The 20,623-nt window shown below is 41.7% G+C and overlaps 1 protein-coding gene across 1 annotated transcript in view; it reads right to left on the reverse strand.

The window, feature by feature from the left end:
• Positions 1–1,861: 1,861 nt before the first annotated feature.
• Positions 1,862–20,623, reverse strand: part of TM2D1 (TM2 domain containing 1) — a 143,375-nt gene continuing 124,613 nt past the window's right edge. The window contains exon 6 of the mRNA XM_068539999.1: positions 1,862–3,844. Coding sequence (XP_068396100.1) covers positions 3,785–3,844 — 60 coding nt within the window. The 3' untranslated portion in view covers positions 1,862–3,784. The remainder of the gene's footprint in view (positions 3,845–20,623) is intronic.

Consider the following 20,623-nt stretch of genomic DNA (forward strand, 5'->3'; position numbering starts at 1 on the left):
ATTTACTAGATGTGAAATGTCACGCAATTGACTTAACCTCTCTGAGACTCTATTTTCTCATCTGCAAAATGAAGATAATCACCAACATCATAGCACTGTTGTGTAGATCAAATGACCTAATACATATCAAGCAGCTAAGACAGTGCCTGGTACATAGTAAGGAGCCAGTAATTGTTTGCTATTATTAACAATAATAATTATTATAATTTCTATAAAATAAATCTTACTTTCCTGTTAACTTACATTATAAAACTATATATGAAGACTTATTTGGAATATTTGGTGAAGAAGGATGAAGAAGATAAGTATTCTACCTCATGGCTGATAAGTTCATATGATATTAAAAAGGTACATTGTCTACCAAGCAAGCGTATCTGTGTGTATAAAAGAGTTTTGAATTACTTTGCAACAATTTCTCAAATCTGAGCTCCTTTTACAAACAGAATTTACATTTCCATGTCCCCGAGTCTAGGATATGAAGTGTGGTGTCAAGTATTAACAATCTAGGTCTGACTTTACACTCTCAGCACCCAGAATTGTTCCTAAGAGTTCACATCTAATAAATCGTACACTGCTGTGGTTCCTTGCCTTCATGTATTCAACAAACATTTATTAAGTGCTAGGTATTGCACTAGGTACTAGAGGTAGAGAGATAAACAGACATGGTCCTGTACTCATGGCCCTCATACTTTAGCTACAGGTTGCAATTATGTTTCACTCTGGTGTCAACTCAGGGATTTAGAGGGGCTGCTCCGAGCACTAGTTAAAAACAATTCTAGGCAGCACTTGATCTTAGTGGGGAAAAGAGTCATGGCTTTGGAAGGAGAGAATGGTTTTGAATGTTTGCTAATCCAGGTTTCGCTGGGGACAGACACATATACAACAAAATATAATTTAATGCAGTAAATGCTATTTGTGAGATAAGAACAAAGTGGCATCGAACACAGAGCAAGGAGTAATTAATTTTGCCAAGAGAGAGTAGAGTAAGGAAAGGCTTAATTGAAGAGGTGAAACTGTGGCTGGGTCTTGGTGGATGACCAGGAATTTAGTAGGTGATGAAGTGGGAAAAGATGATTTCAGGCCAAGAGCACATCATGAGCAAAGGCACAGAGGTGTGTTAGTACATGGGGTGTTGAGGGAACAGTGAGTAGTCCTGTTTGGTTAGAACATGGGATGTGGGGATGATGTTGGTAGGAATGAGTTACAATAGGGGGCTGGGACCAGTCTGTACTGCTTTATTGTGTAAGCCATAGGAATCCCTGAAGGCCCTTAAGTTAGAGGATGATATGGCCAAATGTGTGTCTTTAAATGGTTACTCAAGAAGAACTAGATTGGAGATAAAAAGAGAAAGAGGCAAGCAGCAGAGAGGAGGCTATTGCAATTATGCAGACAAGGGACCTGGCCATTTAAACTAGGGTGGTGTGGAGTGGGGGCTGAGAGAGAGGAAATAGCATCATCAAATAGCACAAGGATGCTCTTCTCTCAAAAATGACCTAGTGGGCTTCCCTGGTGGCACAGTGGTTGAGAATCTGCCTGCCAATGCAGGGGACACGGGTTCGAGCCCTGGTCTGGGAAGATCCCACATGCCGTGGAGCAACTAGGCCCGTGAGCCACAATTACTGAGCCTGCGCTCTGGAGCCTGTGCTCCGCAACAAGAGAGGCCGCGATAGTGAGAGGCCCGCGCACCGCAATGAAGAGTGGCCCCCACTTGCCGCAACTAGAGAAAGCCCTCGCACAGAAACGAAGACCCAACACAGCCATAAATAAATAAATAAATAAATAAATAAATAAATAAAATTAAAAAAAAAAAAAGAGAGGCTAAGTTTAAAAAAAAAAAAAAAAAATGACCTAGTATTAGGGCTTCAATCAATATAAAGCAAATTTAATGGTCTAATTTTTTCATAGCTCTTGTTCTAATGTTACTGTTTGAATATGTCATTAAATCACACATATAAAGGGAGCCAGATTTTAAAATTTATCCTTGAGTCAATCTGGTAAAGTAGGTACTAGGATTTCCATTTTACAGAGGAGAAAACTGAGGCCCCGGGATTTAAAAAGCCCGCAATCGGTGATCTTAGACTACACATCTTCTAAATGTCAAAGCTAGCATTTGAACCCAGGGCAACTTGACTCCAGAGTCAATGCTCTTAATCACTACTCTATACCATGTGAACAATTAATTCTCCAGTGTTATGGGCCATTTCCACTAATTGTTAAATCTCTCATACACCTCCTCTTTTCAGTCTGATATATCTTGTCCCAGGAGACAAGCCAGTGAGTATCAGAGAAGTATTGAAGGCAGGAGGAAAGTACCTCTGAAATACTCCAAATAACTTGGACTTGAAGTCAAAGAAAAACTATTGATTTTTTTTTTCTTGAGTACTTGAGAGATTTGTCAAGTAATCTCAAATCTCTTACTCTGTGGGAATCAACGCGTTAATCAATCCACAGGCACTGTACCTAGCACTGTGCTGGGGGAATAAATCACCCTTGACTCAGTCCTCAATAGAAACACAGGGGAAAGAGCCCAGGACTATGAGAGAGGAGACATAGTTGGGAGCCCTGGCTCTGCCATGGCCTTGGACAAGTCACTTCACCTTTCCAGGCCTTCCTTTCACCTTTGGAAATAGCCCCAATGATGGCAAATGTCCTTACCATTCCTACATTTTTGCACCCATCTTACAGGATTAATTGAAGGAAAAATAAAAGAGCAATTAGTATTGGACAGAAAACTGTGGTAATAAAACACACTGAATTGCACGACTGGTTTAGCAATCACTTGGCGTCTTCTGAAACAGCCTCCTAAATATGCAGGAAAAGTATTTATCATTCCTACTCCTACGGAGCCTGACACTTCACCGAGAGAACAGGCTTTACAATGTCGCACTTTCTCAAAAATTGCTGCATTTGAAATCTTGCGGGGATGTTTAGAACTTGTTTTTAGAGGACCTGAGGCACTTTGAGTTACTCAATGCTTTATCCCTCCTTCCTTTTCATCTTGCCTGGAGAATCCCCAGTGGTGATTTTTAAACATGGTTATGTACTTCATCGAGGTCTTTGGAGTTTGGAGAGTGCAGCGTTTCCTCTGAGGCAAAATATTTTGAACAGTGGCTGCATGGGCTCACTGTTTCCTGGAGCTAAAGACTGCAAATCGATTTCTGCAGCCCGCTTCTTCCAGAAGGAGACGGTGGGGGTGAGTGGGAACACGAACTTGCTTTGTCCACCCAAACAGCGCCGTCAGATTTCTCAGTCATCCTCTTGGCTTTCGGAGGAATCGCAGGAGCAATTGTTGAGCCTCGCAACAGCGAGATTCCGCTGCCTTCCAGCTCTAACAATCAAGAGACAAGTCTCCGGAGAGCACAGGCTCCAAGCAGTTATTAGAGATGATGGCATTACCGGAGCGCTGGGGCCGCCTGCCCTGCCCTCCAAAATAAACGGTCCTCTTACGGCTTCACACTATGCTTTACTCCCTATATTAACACAGGAGCTGACAGATTGGGTGAGAAGCTGCAACTTGTATTTTGGAGGGCATTAGAGATGATTGTGCTAGTCTAATTCCAGAGCTGATCTTTTTAGCAGATTATGATGGGTGACTCTCCACGGTGGTCAGCGCCTCCTGTATATATTTTAGGTGGAATGCTTTCTTTTGACACATACTTTACAGAGACATAAGTGTATCCTATTTTAATTAATGGAAGAAATGATTCATTCACAAGTGGAAGGTTTAATTAAAGAAAGGGTCAGCGTGGGTCAGCCATGAATTGCAAAATATCTCCGATGTTTATTATACTCTCCACCAACTCTGCATGCTGTCTGGAGTGGTACAGGGCAGTAAAGGCAGGCCCTGGAAAGAAAGAAAATGAAGTTTAATTAATTCACTCATTCAACAAATATTAATTGAGCGCCTACTGTGTTTTAGGTGCTGTGCTAGGCTCTGCAAATAAAATGGTGAACAGTCAGACATGATTTTTTGCACTTATGCCAGGGACAATGCAGTTGGGGGCACAAGAAAAGTGAGGAACAAACAAATAGAACACTATTATTAAAGATGGTAACATGTTTTCTGAAGGAAAAAATCATTCTGGGCTCTTCTCCTTGCAGTGTTCGGGTATTGTTTTTTAAGAATTTTAATACCCCACTTTACAGTGAGGTACATTTAACTTTGGAATATATCTCTGAAACCAATCTGACCCAAGTCTGCTAGATGAAGTATCTTATTCTTAGAAGCAGCAGTTATACATATTGAGTTGCAAAACATGTAGCTTGTCACAGTAGCTCCTTCCCATGAGGAGAGAAACTTTATGCTTTAGAATCAGACAAACCTGGATTCAAATCCCGGCTTCTCAGCTTAATCGCTTTCTGGTCTATGATATTACTTTGCTTTTCTGACCTCAGTTTCCTCATTTACAAGGAAGAATAACAATACATAAGGCATTGAGTCATGTGAAAAAATACATGAATAGTACCTAAGGCATAGCATTCTTATTAGTTAATGAGCATTAATATTTGTAATTTATCTTCTTACATTATTACTATTAGGAGTAATATTTTTCCCTCTCTTTTGGAACTTTCTTGATTCTATGTTTGTTCTGGTTGTTCATGTTATTTTCTTATCCCTTCATTTGATGACAGAGGTCATAATTTTTAAAGCACTGGACCCAGTCTGATATATGCTTAGTGATCAATAAATAACTGTCGAATGAATGGATAAAATTCTATCTCCTTTTGGAACTGGGTAGAGAATAAGCTGATAGTAAACAAAGTCTCTCAAAGGCTTCCCATAACACTTGGAATAAAGTCTATATTCCTCATCGTGGCAAACAGGAACCAACATGCCCTGACCTTTCCAGTCTCATCCAACACCATTTTCCCTCCTGTACTCAGCTTGAGCCATCAGCCTTGCCTGGAATGCCCTTTCTCTAGAACTGTGCATGGCTCACTCCTTCCAGATCTTCAGCTCTCTGTTCAAATATTTTCTCTTCCTGGAGACCTTCTCTGACCACCTTGCCTATTCATTTTCTGTCTCCTCACCCTGCTTTATTTTTTCTCAAAGCATTATCACTGTCAGAAATTACATGATATATTTCAGAGTTTACGAATTTGTTGTCTATCACCCCCACTTATCACATGTGAACTCCTGAGAGCAGGAACCTAGACTGCTGGTGTCCAGCCCTAAGTCACCATGCCCCTGAATGAATCAAACAAACGAAGTATCTCTTTTCATTTTTGTAGGGAAATATATATATAAAAACTATCCAAATAATTTCTATAGTACAGTAGTCTACAAAACATAAGAAATCTTTCCCCCCAAATTTTTGCTTGCAGCACTGAATTTAATTTTTCACCACAGAATGACAGGAAGAGGGAAAATCAACTATTCTAGTGGTATGGAAAATGAAGACACAGCCAATAGGAGGTCTCCCAAAGCCCCAGTTTTAATAGGATTCCTACACATTTTACTTTCTCACCGTGAGTCTGGCCCTCCTTGTAAGTTGCTTCCTTTGTGCTTAAAAAAGTAGTTACTCCTGTTCTCAAAGCCAGCAAACATAGATTTTCTTTAGTTTTCACATGATCTGGCTCAAAACAGCAGGAAACTTGAATGTTTCGTTTGGCGTCGTTCACTGACTGAGAACAGAACTGCAAACAAGAGAGGCGTCTCCTCTTGCCCAGGTGGTCCTAGCACTGGAGAGGACAGGCCAGAACCGCGTCCGCCACCATGCGCTCCGGGGTCTGGAGGGAAGGTGAGGACCCTGGAGGCGTCCCTCGGGGGGCAGGCCTGAGCCTGGGTGTGCGAGTGTGGTGTTGCACAGAGGCTTTGCTGGCCTCGCCTGGAGCATTTTGACCCGCAAGTCTCTCCAAAGAGCCAAACAATGCCGGCTGTTCCTGGCTTACTCAGATTCGTGTTTTAGGAGAGGTGCTTTGGGGTAACTGAGAAGGCTCCATTTCCACCATGAGCACATCAGCCCTGGTTTCCGCTGTGCAAAAACAAAACTCTCAAAAATGTTAGCGTATCAAATCGATGTGGCTTTTGTTTTATAAACAACTTTTTTTTTTTTTAGTCTGTGGAAACTGTAATAAAGACCAACACCATATCCAGTTATTTTCCAGAGAACCGGCTCCACTTGGGAGACTTTCTCTCAGCGTGAGGGGCTGCTCTTTTTTTCCAGCAGATATTCCTACAATTTGACTCCGTGTGGTCAAGGGCATAGCAGTGGATGCTCAGCACCTCAGCTTGGAACCGTGGGCTTCTTTCTGCATCTGAAAGGGAGGGCTTCAGAACCACTAATGGAGCAGTGGTGGGAGGCAGCCAGTCAAGGAAGTGATCTCACAGAGGAGCTCAGCTCTGCTGGAGAAGGGGAAGACTCCCTTGTGAAGGAGGCCATGAATTTGGGGCCCACACATCCCACAGGCCATGAGAACACTTCACGGAGGCTGTGGTATTCCGAGATGCCCGGACGACTCCCTGAAGCTCATTGCTTCCAAATGCCTTCCTTCTTTCAGTACGATTTCATTTAAGACAAGTAAGATGAAAGCTCACAACAGGACGTCACTGATTTTCCAACACAGAACAGGCAAGGGTGATAATATTAATGGGACAAATACGTTTTGGGAGAAAATTCTTATTATTTGCACACATTAAAATTCACAAAATAGAACTGGGCACCAGAAACCTTTCCCTTGTGACTGAGAAACCATGGGTTATCTGCAATAATCCACTGAGGATGGGTCCTATCCAAAACCCACTCCAGTGGAGAATCGACTACTGAGGGAATGTGTGTAGTACATTTTCATTCCCAGATTTCATGAAGAAATGGTTAAAACTCAGCCCTTTTCAAATCTGGCTCTGTCATCTACTAGTCATGCCTCAAATCCCACATCTATAAAATGGAGATAATAATATACTTATCTAAATGTTTTGTTATGAAAATTAAATGAGATAATCCGTGAAAGTCCTTGGCATAAGGTCTGACGCTTGGTCAAGTGCTCAATAAATGTTACTTGTAAAAATAACTATTATAACAATTATAATTTATGACATTATTATTAAAATTAACATTTGTTTGTAATGATTCCTATCCATTTCATTCTATTTTTTTCTTCCATTTTTCACTGTCTTTTGAATTCAGAGTGTCTGGTAACCTGCATATTAAGTGATGAAATACAAAGTAACTGTTCCTCAACATGAATTTCTCTGAAAAATACTGTAGGTTATGCTACAGATTCCTGTAAGCATTTTGCTAATTTGAAGAGCAAAATAACGCTAAAATCAGCATGCTTTTCTATCTAGACTATAAGCCCTTTTTTAGCACTTTCTTTACTATTCTCTCTTCAGCTCCTAGCACATGGGGCTGCTCAAAATATGTTTGTTGAGTAGATAAATGTTCTTTATTCATACGAGAGAAACAACAACAATAAAAGCAACAACTGCTTGAGTAGCCTCTACTTCTCTTCCATCTAACACTTTTCCAACAAAGAAATTTCCCTGGTTATGGAAGTTCTAAGATAGAGGTGATCATGGGCAAGGGAACCTCTGTTCTTGTATTTCACTCTTCCTGGTGGTCTGTGTTGAAAATAAGGTCACTCCGAAGTGACAGAGTGGCATGGACATATATACACTACCAAATGTAAAATAGATAGCTAGTGGGAAGCAGCCACATAGCACAGGGAGATCAGCTGGGTGCTTTGTGACCACCTAAAGGGGTGGGATAGGGAGGGTGGGAGGGAGACACAAGAGGGAAGGGATATGGGGATATATGTGTACGTATAGCTGATTCACTTTGTTATACAGCAGAAACTAACACAACAATGTAAAGCAATTATACTCCAATAAGGTCACTCTTAGGAAAAAAGCTATCTGATTGCCTAGTGCCCCTCCTTTGATATGTCATTTGAAATACTGACATTATTTTAATAGCGTCTTTCTTAAATTAGGGTTGGAATTCTTTTCTCAGCATAATCCTTTTCTTTTCATCCATTCTAGGAAAGAGCTGTCATTGTCTCATGTCCCCAGTAATTGGATAAGTGATTCTTCCTAACCTTGAAACAACTAAGTAGAAAGTATACCCAGTGACCTTAAAGTGGACAGCCCTTGCCTTTTCTAATTGGCATGTGTATTCTAGAACTCTTTGAACAGTACTTTGAGTTCCTAAACCTTCTTATAAAGGGGTGTGTGTGTGAGTTGGTGAAAGATGGGGAGTTGGTGATAGAGGGATCCACCTCCTTCATTTCTAGCTAAGTGACGGGGCTTCCACTTGGCCACATGGAGAGAGCAACATGTTGGCACATATAACCATGGCCTGAATGCTGACTTCCACTGGGAAATCTAGAAGCTGAGAAACAGAATGACTGGCCACTTTGATGGTGGAATCAGGAGAGGGCTGCTGAGCTGGGGAAAGTTCTGCACACCCTTAATTTGATGAGACAAGGGATGAGTATTTCCCATGGACCAGATGTGGGAAATGCTGAGGAGAGAGCTAAGCTCCAGACCTTTCAAGAACTGTCCAGTTGAACCTCCAGGGAGAAGGGACTCCAGCAAGTGTGAGTCCATGGAGAATGGCCCCTCTTGAGCCAGGGTCTGCAGATAGGAGAAACATCAAGCCAAAGGAAAATGTACATTGAAGTTGCAGTTGGAAGGCCCAAATGGGAACTTCCAGAAAAGGCCTGGAAAACATTCCACTGGAGAAAGGGATAGCTTTAAACATTTGTCAGGCCCAAGAGCATGAGGTCAGCCTATGATCGAACCAACTCAAATAAGGGTTTTCTTGACCTTTATCTCTTCTTCCCTCCCTTGCTCACAGACCATAAGAGTCAGAAATTGGATAGCAGGCTGGGGGGTAGGGAAAGGGAGAGCCAGGAGGAAGAAAAATGCAAGGCCTCACAGACCCTATCCCCCCTTGCTCACTATGACATATTTCATTTTTTGTTGGAACATGATCTGATTTACATTTTAGAAAAATTATTCTGGCTACCTTGTGGAGAAATGACAGAGAGACAATAGAGAAAACACAAAGACCAGATGCAGGGCTATTTCACTTGTCTGCAGGAGGCATAAGGATGACTTGGACCAGGGTAACCAAGTGGAAGTGTTGAGAAGTGATCGAATTCAGAATACATTTTGAAGCTGGTAAGGACTTGATGCCTGTGAGGAAAAGAGAAGAGTCTTCTTTGACTACAACGTTTTTGACCTGAGCAATTCTTTGAGTGAATGAATCCATTACTGAGTGAATGAATGAATTGGGAGTCATTAAAGAGTGTTCAAGTAATCAGGTCAGATTTATACTTCAGAAACCTCACTCTAGTGAGGTTTAGTGAAGGATGGATTGGGGACTGAAAGCCAGGTGACAAATTGGAAGGCTGTTGCAATAGTCCAGGGGAAAGACATTGAGGTTCTGAGCTCAATGTCTAGGTAGTAGGTATGGAAAGGAAGGGATAGATCAGAGAAATATTCAGGATATTAAATTATTAAAGTGTGGTGATAGGATAATTGTGAAGGAGGAGAAACATAATGGCTTCCAGATGCCTGGGTGAATAATAGTTCCACCCTAATGATGAAGAATATGGAAGAAAAAGGTGTAAAGGAAGAAAAGAGAGGATAGATGTTATGATGGTTAATTTTACTTGTCAACTTGATTGGGCTAAAGGATGTCCAGATAGCTGGTAAAACATTATTTCTGGGTGTTTCTGAGGGTGTTTCAGAAGAGACTAGCATTTGAATCCATAGACTGAGTAAAGAAAGATTGCCCTCACCAAAGAGGATGGGCATCATCCAATCTTTTGAAGGCCTGAATAGAACAAAAAGGTTGAGGAAGGGTGAATTTTCCCTCTGCTTGAGCTGGGACATCCATCTTCTCCTGCCCTCAGACATCTGTGCTCCAGGTTCTCAGGCTTTTGGACTCAGACTGGGACTTACACCTTTGGATGCCCTGGTTCTCAGGCCTTTGGGTTTGGCTGGAACTCCACCACTGGTTTTTCTGGGCCTCCAGCTCGCAGACAGCAGATCATGGGACTTCTTAACTTCCATAATAAAGTGAGCTGATCCCTCATAATAAATCTCTTTCTATATTTATGTGTATGTGTGTGTGTATGTATATATATACATATATATATATATGTATGTATGTATATATATATATAAGACAGTTACTCCGTCTCATGCTGGAATAACACTAACAGATCATACACACTCTAGAGCCCCCTGTGGAATTGGCTGAGGTTTTGTCAGGCCTGCCATCACAGTTGGACTTCTCTCTCTGCCCAATCCTGCTTCCTCACCTGCCTGCCACAGGTGTTGATCCCTAATAAACATCTTGCATGTCAATCTCCATCTCACTCTCTGCTTCCAGAGAATCCAACCTATGACAGTTGATACCAGAAGTGGTCCAAAAGAGTAGGTGATTGTTGGGGTTTGGGAGCTGAATCACTTACTGGCTGACTGGCAAGAAGGACTCCACCACTGGTGGTAGGTAGGAGACAGACAGACCCTGGCAGTGGGTGTTGACCCTGTTGTTCACAAGCTCCTGGATTGTGAATTGAAACGATGTATCAGAGGAGGGGATGGTATTAGCTGGTGTAATGCATTAGGCATTTGAGATGTATGGGGTAATTACTAATTATTAGGACAATGGGATTGGATACTTCTTGCTAAGTGCAATTGATACACTGGAAAAAGATAATGAAAAGCAATGAGAGATAAATAAGCAATTGAAAAACCAACTGTGAAAGCCAGAGGGGCTCCCTGGTAATATGATGAGGCTCTCATTTGCTACAGTAGGAGGACAGAGAAAGATGAGGCCTAGGCCCAGGACTTCATAGTCAAAGTGGCTGAATTCTAGAAAAGGTTAAATTACCAACCAAAGCATACCTGTTATGCAGGGTTAGGGCCCTGGTTGGAAAAAAATTAAAACCTCACACTTGGGATTATCTGACTGAATTCCCCTTCAAATTTTGAACTCCTAGACTCATCTGAACTCTCTCCATCTTGAGAAATGGCCCACTGTCCCTAGTAAGAATGAGAACTCCCCCACGCTTGAAGACAGTACAGAGAATTCTGCCCTGCAAGACAATAAGTGCCCCCTCAGGACCTTTGCCCACCTCCCCTCATTGCCAGTAGGCCTATAACTAGGATTGGGTCACAGCAATGCAGCTGGAGATGTACTAGGTCTCATAAAGAAAGGAAGCAACTCTTCTCCAAAGGTGCAACGAGACATAACGAATATGTACAGCAGAAGCTGTGGAGTAGGTGTGGAGCTAGATTCTTAGGGTGCATGATCAAGGGGACTGGAACATAATATTGGATAAGGTTGAGTTTACTGATTTGGAAGCACTCTGCTAAAATACAAGATATAATACCCTGACAAGGACTCCAAGAGATGATACAAACTCACTTTTAGGACAGCTCCTAAAACTATTGGAAAAAGCAATGGGCCCCATTAAGTGAAATCAAAATGTCAGAATTGCTATTCCAGATGGTTGAGAAAGTTGTTTAAAAGGTTCACAGAAGTAGGCATGCTGGAAAGGCTATACTAAGTAAGGCTAGAAGATTCACCAAATGGTTGGGCTCCATGAGAAGGCCAAGAAGATACACGATTTACCAAGACCAGAAAGAATGTGCTGGTGAGAATGTCAGAATGCCTCTAAAACACAAATGTTATCTTACTACCCACTGCTTAAAAACTCTTTAGTGACTTCCCATTCTTTTGGGCATTATGGAAATGTTCCAGAGCCTTGTGCAGTAGGCTAAGTCTCTCAGTGGGAGAGGCCAGTTCAGAAATAGACTCACATAGCAATGGGCATAATGGGATTCCCAAAGCATCAGAGGTTAGGTAGTGGTGCTTAGCTGCTTGAAGTCGAGTGGACACAATTATAATGAGACCATAGTTACAGCAGTGGCCAAGAGGGCTTGACCTGCAGAGATTTATTAGGATGCTTAATAGAATATGGCATCCCTCAAGGCAAAAGAGATGGACAGCCAAAAATTGTCTTAATCAGACTTTACCTCCAAAGAAATAAAGGATAGATGATCAGAGGGCTGAAGGCAGTTACCCTAATTTTAAAAAGGCACAGTATCTTGTCTAGTTTCTGGACTTGAATCTATTTTCAGACCCAGACTCACCAATTCAACAGGAGGCCAGGTCTCCAGGAGGAAGAACACGAACACTGTAACACCCCAGCAAATGGTAATGATTTCCCTAGTCCTTCTCCAAAAGGAATAATGGCCATGTAGGACCTAATTACACACTGAGAAAAAAGAAATACCCAAACATTTCAAGGACTATCGGACACAGTATGAATAATCAGAGATCTGAATCATCGTCATGGCGCCTCTCTTAGAGTAGGGGACTATAGGCGCCAAGTAATAGATGGAATCCGGGCTAAAGTCCAGTTTACTGTGTGTTCACTGGATCCATGACCTACCAGTGGTCATTTCCCCTGTCCCTGAATTTATAATTAGATTTGATATACTTGGTGCCACTCCCATATTGGTTCCTTGATCTATAGGATAAAAGCTACCGTAGTGGGTAAAGTCAAGTGGAGGTCTCTGAAAATGTCCTACCCACACCGCATCCAAAAGAGTAAATCAGAAACAATATCACGTTCCAGAGGGATAGCAAAAATTAGTTGAGTAATCTATTGTCATCATCTAAGAGCCATCTGGTCTCTGCAAGGACTAGACTGGGGAATTAAATGAAGTTATGGTAGGACCTCCATGAGGAGGCTACAAAGTCAAGTGAGAAGTAGTGGCAAGAGAGGAGGGAGGAAACCAGGAGCCATGAAAACCAAGGGATGAAAGCATCAATACCAGCAGAGAAATGTAGTAAGGTCTGAAGGTGTCCACTGAAATTGGTAAACAATATATCACTAATGACCTTAGAAATAGGAATTCTAGCCAAATCAGTCATTTAACAAACATTCATTGCATATGTTACCTACTGCTAATAGGTGGTTGAAATAGATATGATCCCTTAACCCATGAAAATGTATAGTCTAGTGCAGGGGTCCCAAAGCCCTGGGCCACAGACCGGTACCAGTCTGCGGCCTGTCACACAGCAGGAGGTGAGCGGCAGGCAGGTGAGCAAAGCTTCATCTACAGCTCCCCATTGCTCCCCATTGCTTGCATTACCGCCTGAACCATCCCCTCTCCCCCGCCCCCTTCATGGAAAAATTGTCTTCCACGTAACAGTCCCTGGTGCCAAAAAGTTTGGGGACCGCTGGTCTAGTGGATAGTGGTGAAAGCCAAATTTGTGTGCAATAAAAGGAAAGGAAATAAAGTCAGTAAGTGTGTATTACTTAAGGTTTGGAGATAATAGAAGTATAAAAATATATGGACACTTAGAGCTACAAGTCCACACCCAGCTCCATAAGCACATATTCATGAAGCCCAAAAAGAACCCCTTGGCTCATTCCTAGTTGGTTTCCGTGTGAGAGGGGCCAGCTTACCCACCCTCAGCAGATGTGCCTCAAACATCTTGATCCTGAGAAGTTGATTCTTGAGCCGAGATACAAAGGATTAAGTGTGAAGTGTTAAGGGGGCTGTGGGGCTGAAGGGGGAGTGTTTCCCTCTTCTAGGTACTTTGGTTGGGAGGGAAGAGAAAATTCTGTGGCATTTATGCCTGATGCCTCCAACTTTCTTGATGAAATAGAAGCTAGAACCATCTTAGTGGTTGGGTGTGGGCTTCACTGTATCTGGGCAGACAGGTCTGGGTTGGCTGTATTCAACCAAAGTAACCACAGGCTTCTCAGCCTAAACGGAAACCAAACTAGGTATTTCAAACAGAGGGGACTTAAGACAGAGAATTGGGTACAAAGGTGATGGAAAGTTGAGAGGGCAAAAAGGGCAAGCAGAGGTAACCCAAATATTTGTAACTACAGAAAGCAGCTATGAGTCAAAGGTTATGGGAACAAAAGAGGAGAGGGCCTAGAAGAGGTCGGAAGAGGCCCCCACGTACATGCTGGTGCTCAGAACTCGGGGAGGGTGTGGCTGGCTGGTGCTGGTACTTTTTAATTTTTATTTATTTATTTATTTGTGGCTGTGTTGGGTCTTCGTTTCTGTGCGAGGGCTTTCTCTACTTGCGGCAAGTGGGGGCCACTCTTCATCGCGGTGCGCAGGCCTCTCATTATCGCGGCCTCTCTTGTTGCGGAGCACAGGCTCCAGATGCGCAGGCTCAGCAATTGTGGCTCACGGGCCTAGTTGCTCCGCGGCATGTGGGATCCTCCCGGACCAGGGCTCGAACCCGTGTCCCCTGCATTGGCAGGCAGATTCTCAACCACTGCGCCACCAGGGAAGTGGTGCTGGTACTTTTAAGAGGGAACAACGCAACTGGATTGGGGAGTGCCAAATGAAGCTGGGAACTGAAGCCATAGCTATACTTTGCTGCTGTTTTTCCTGTAGTGACATCAACACTAGAAATAGAAAAAGTCCTTCTACTTCCTTCCATCTTCCAATCTCCCTCCAGTTCTCCCCACTGACAGTCCATCAGCTAATAGGAAGCCACCTGGCAAAAGTTTCTCAGAAGCATAGTTTGCAGACCCTGACCCAGCATCACAGAGCAGAACATAGAGGAGTGGTTTTGGAGCTGAACAACTCGAAGTAAACACCACGACCATACCAGAGAAAATGGGTGACTGGAGGGCCTGAACCTTTTGGCTTAAACAAAGAGACTGGTGCACTAGAAAGCCAGTACGTGTAGGTGCTTGTACAGCCAGCAGGTATGAGGTATGACCAGGCATTTCTCTTCCTCTTTGTTGGCTGGTACTGGCATTTGCCGAGATGCCACAGAGCCTGATTACAGTGAGAATATAGCATTGGCAAGGGTACTGAGCACATCTGGCAGGTGCCACTTGTGGTCCCAGAACCTACATCCTCTATGCAAAGGAGTTCAGGTAGACCACCACAGTCTCTTCCTCATGGTTAAGATTTTCCTAGGTAGAAAAGCATTAGAAGAGCTTTCTAGGGCAGCCAGACCATATGAACAAAATTTAGAGGAGAATAAATTATACAGCATGTTTGGAAGATAGTCAAAGCATCTCCTCCTTTTTAAATTTCCTTTACAAGATGGGAAGGAGACTTTTAAAATATTTTTTAATCTATAGTTTTCTTATGTAGCAGAGGTAGCTAATTAGAAAATACAATGTGAAAAATATCCCATTCTCAATATCAGTTGAAATTATAAATACTTAGGAGTAAATTTAAGAAATGTGCATAACTTGTCTATGGAGGAAAACTTTGAAAATTTAAAGGACCAAAAATAACACTGGAATATGTGGAGAGATACAGTCTATTGGAAGTTTAAATATTATTAAAATATAAATTATTCTCCAATTTATCTAGATGTTTAGTAAAGTTATCCCCCCAAAAAAGCACCTGACATATGCTTAAATATCCTGAAAATTAATCATTCTCATGCAATTTGATGATGTTCGTACTCATATAATTTGATGAGAACATGAGTTGATAAAATTATTCTAGAAACAACTTGGCTGTGTGAATCAAGGATTCTTTTAAATATCTATATATTTTGATCCAGAATTTTAGTCTAAAAATTTATCTAAAGAAATAATCAGACATGCTGATAAAATTTGCCTCCAAGTATGTTCATTATAAGGTATTCATAATTTACAAAAACTAAAAACACCCTACATATCTAGCTACAAGAGAATGTAAGTAAACTATATACTCAATAGATATTTATACAGAAAATTGAAAAGTATTATCCATGAGTATTCAAAGATTGGGGGAAAGTTTAGGATAAATGTTAAGTGAGAAGAACAGAATTCAACATTTTATATAATGAGATTCATGTGTGCACATATGTGTGTGTATATGCATACATATGCTTCTACATACATAGACAAAATTTGGAAAGAAATTTACCAAACAGTTATCAATGGTTAATCTTGGGTGATAAAATTATAAGAAATTTTTACTTTATTCTTTATATATTTTTGTTTTAATTTTACCATGAAAACATTTAATAAGAAAAATGCAATCATTTCAAAAAGAGGGAGAGACATTTGACTTCCTCCAACTTTTCTTTCAAAAATTCAATAAGTCCTTAAGTGCCAATATGTGCCAGCCACTTTGTCACAGTGCCATTTGGAGGTTAGACTACCTGGATCACAGTTGAGTATCTAGATCAGAGAGTGGTAGCAAATGGCACTAGAAAGATAGGTTGGACCAGGTTGTTCATGGCCTTGTAGGTCAGACAAGAGAGCTTGAACTCCATCTTGCAAGTTTTGAAGTGTCTGACACGATCCTTATGAAGAAAAACTATGGGAGAGACCTTCAAGATGGCGGAGGAGTAAGACATGGAGATCACCTTCCTCCCCACAAATACATCAGAAATATATCTACATGTGGAACAACTCCTACAGAACACCTACTGAACGCTGGCAGAAGACCTCAGACTTTCCAAAAGGCAAGAAACTCCCCAAATACCTGGGTAGGGCAAAAGAAAAAAGAAAAAACAGAGACAAAAGAATAGGGACAGGACCTGCACCACTGGGAGGGAGCTGTGAAGGAGGAAAAGTCTCCACACACTGGTGGAGATGAGGGGTGGGTGGAGGGGAACTTTGGAGCCAAGGAGGAGAGCACAGCAACAGGGGTGCAGAGGGCAAAGCAGAGAGATTCCCACACAGAGGATCGGTGCCGACCAGCACTCACCAGCCCGAGAGGCTTGTCTGCTCACCCATCAGGGTGGGTGGGGGCTGGGAGCTGAGGCTCCAGCTTCGGAGGTCAGATCCCAGGGAGAGGACCTGGGTTGGCTGAGTGAACACAGCCTGAAGGGGGCTAGTGCACCACAGCTAGCCAGCAGGGAGTCCAGGAGAAAGTCTGTAACTGCCTAATAGGCAAGAGACCATTGTTTCGGGGTGCGTGAGGAGAGGGGATTCAGAGCACCACCTAAACGAGCTCCAGAGACAGGCGCAAGCCACGGCTATCAGCACGGACACCACAGATGGGCATGAAATGCTAAGGCTGCTGCTGCAGCCACCAAGAAGCTTGTGTGCAAGCACAGGTCACTATCCACACCTCCTCTCCCAGGAGCCTGTGCAGCCTGCCACTGCCAGCGTCCCATGATCCAGGGACAACTTCCCCGGGAGAACACACGGCACGCCTCAGGCTGGTGCAACGTCATGCTGGCTTCTGCCACCGCAGGCTCGCCCCGCATTCCGCACCCCTCCCTCCCCCTGGCCTGAGTGAGCCAGAGCCCCCGAATTAGCTGTTCCTTTAACCCTGTCCTTTCTGGGCAAAGAACAGATGCCCTCAGGCGACCTACACGCAGAGGCAGGGCCAAATCCAAAGCTGAACCCCAGGAGCTGTGCAAACAAAGAACAGAAAGGGAAATCTCTCCCAGCAGCCTCAGGAGCCACGGATTAAATCTCTACAATCAACTTGATGTGCCCTGCATCTGTGGAATACCTGAATAAACAATGAATCATCCCAGAATGGAGGAGGTGGACTTTGGGAGCAACTGTAGACTTGGGGTTTGCTTTCTGCATCTAATTTGTTTCTGGTTTTATGTTTATCTTTGTTTAGTATTTAGACTTTATTATCATAAACAGTTTATTGATTTGGTTGCTCTCTTCCTATTTTTTTATATATAGATATATATATTTTTTTCCTTTTTCTCTTTTTGTGAGTGTATGCTTCTTTGTGAGATTTTGTCTGTATAGCTTAGCTTTTACCATTTGTTCTAGGGCTGTCTGTCCGTTTGTTTGTTTTGTTTTGTTTTAGTATAGTTTTTAGCACTTGTTATCATCGGTGGATTTGTTTTGTGGTTTAGTTGCTCTCTTCTTTCTATCTTTATTTTTTTCTTTACTTTTTATTACTTTATAATTTACTTTATTTTTAATATTTTTTTAATTTTAATAACCTTCTCTTTCTTTCTTTCTCTTTCTTCCTTCCTTCCTTCCTTCCTTCCTTCCTTCCTTCCTTCCTTCCTTCCTTCTTCTCTCTCTCTCTTTTCTTCTTTCTTTCTTTCTTTCTTTCTTTCTTTCTTTCTTTCTTTCTTCCTTTCTTCCTTCCTTCCTTCCTTCCTTCCTTCCTTCCTTCCTTCCTTCCTTCCTTTCTTTCCTTCTTTCTTTTCTTCTGAACCGTGTGGCTGACAGGGTCTTGGTGCTCCAGCCAGATGTCAGGCCTGAGCCCCTGAGGTGGGAGAGCCGAGTTCAGGACACTGGTCCACCAGAGACCTCTCAGCCCAAGTAATATCAAATGGTGAAAGCTCTCCCAGAGATCTCCATCTCAATGCTAAGACCCAGCTCCACTCAATGACCAGAAAGCTACAGTGCTGGACACCCTGTGCCAAACAACTAGCAAGACAGGAACAAAACAGCACCCATTTGCAGAGAGGCTGCCTAAAATCATAATAAGGTCACAGACACCCCAAAACACACTATCGGACGTGGTCCTGCCCACCAAAAAGACAAGATCCAGCCTCATGCACCAGAACACAGGCACCAGTCCCCTCCACCAGGAAGCCTACACAACCCACTGAACCAACCTTACCCACTGGGGGCAGACAACAAACACAATGGGAACTACAAACCTGCAGCCTGTGAAAAGGAGACCCCAAACACAGTGAGTTAAGCAAAATGAGAAGACAGAGAAATACACAGCAGATGAAGGAGCAAGGTAAAACTCCACCAGACCAATCAAATGAAGAAGAAATAGGCAGTCTACCTGAAAGAGAATTCAGAGTAATGATAGTAAAGATGATCCAAAATCTTGGAAATAGAATGGAGAAAATACAAGAAACTTTTAACAAGGACCTAGAAGAACTAAAGAGCAAACAAACAATGATGAACAACACAATAAATGAAATTTAAAATTCTCTAGAAGGAATCAACAGCAGAATAACTGAGGCAGAAGAACGGATAAGTGACCTGGAAGATAAAATAGTCGAAATAACTACTGCAGAGCAGAATAAAGAAAAAAGAATGAAAAGAATTGAGGATAGTCTCAGAGACATCTGGGAAAACATTAAACACACTGACATTCGAATTATAGGGCTCCCAGAAGAAGAAGAGAAAAAAAAAAGGGACTGAGAAAATATTTGAAGAGATTATAGTTGAAAACTTCCCTAACATGGGAAAGGAAATGTCAATCAACTCCAGGAAGCACAGAGAGTCCCATACAGGTAAATCCAAGGAGGAACATACCAAGACACATATTAATCAAACTATCAAAAATTAAATACAAAGAAAAAATATTGAGAGTAGCAAGAGAAAAGCAACAAATAACATACAAGGGAATCCCCGTAAGGTTAACAGCCAAACTTTCAGCAGAAACTCTGCAAGCCAGAAGGGAGTGGCAGGACATATTTAAAGTGATGAAAAGGAAAAACCTACAACCAAGATTACTCTACCCAGCAAGGATCTCATTCAGATTCGATGAAGAAATTAAAAACCTTACAGACAAGCAAAAGCTAAGAGAATTCAGCACCACTAAACCAGCTTTACAACAAATGCTAAAGGAACTTCTCTAGGCAGGAAACACAAGAGAAGGAAAAGACCTACAACGACAAACCCAAAATAATTAAGAAAATGGTAATAGGAACATACATATCGATAACTGCCTTAAATGTAAATGGATTAAATGCTCCAACCAAAAGATACAGATTGGCTGAATGGATACAAAAACAAGACCCATATATATGCTTTCTACAAGAGACCCACTTCAGACCTAGGGACACATACAGACTGAAAGTGAGGGGATGGAAAAAGATATTCCATGCAAATGGACATCAAAAGAAAGCTGGAGTATCAAGTCTCATATCAGACAAAATAGACTTTAAAATAAAGACTATTACAAGAGATAAGAAGGACACTACATAATGATCATGGGATCAATCCAAGAAGATATAACAATTTTACATTTTTATGCACCCAACATAGGAGCACCACAATACATAAGGCAAATGCTAACAGCCATAAAAGGAGAAATCGACAGTAACACAGTCATAGCAGGGGACTTTAACACCCCATTTTCACCAATGGACAGATCATCCAAAATGAAAATAAATAGGAAACACAAACTTTAAATGATATATTAAATAAGATGGACTTAATTGATATTTATAGGACATTCCATCCAAAAACAACAGAATACACTTTCTTCTCAAGTACTCATTGAACATTCTCCAGGATTGATCATATCTTGGGTCACAAATCAAGCCTTGGTAAATTTAAGAAAATTGAAAACGTATGAAGTATCTTTTCCGACCACAACGTTATGAGACTAGATATCAATTACAGGAAAAAATCTGCAAAAAATACAAACACATGGAGGCTAAACAATACACTCTAAATAACCAAGGGATCACTGAAGAAATCAAAGAGGAAATCAAAAAATACCTAGAAACAAATGACAATGAAAACACAACAACCCAAAACCTATGGGATGTGGCAAAAGCAGTTCTAAGAGGGAAGTTTATAGCAATACAATCCTACCTCAAGAAACAAGAAACATCTCAAATAAACAACATAACCTTACACCTGAAGCAATTTGAGAAAGAAGAACAAAAAATCCCAAAGTTAGCAGAAGAAATCATAAAGATCAGATCAGAAATAAATGAAAAAGAAATGAAGGAAACAATAGCACAGATCAATAAAACTAAAAGCTGGTTCT

The sequence above is a fragment of the Eschrichtius robustus genome, chromosome 3 (assembly GCF_028021215.1).
Source record: "Eschrichtius robustus isolate mEscRob2 chromosome 3, mEscRob2.pri, whole genome shotgun sequence".
NCBI classification, from domain to species: domain Eukaryota; kingdom Metazoa; phylum Chordata; class Mammalia; order Artiodactyla; family Eschrichtiidae; genus Eschrichtius; species Eschrichtius robustus.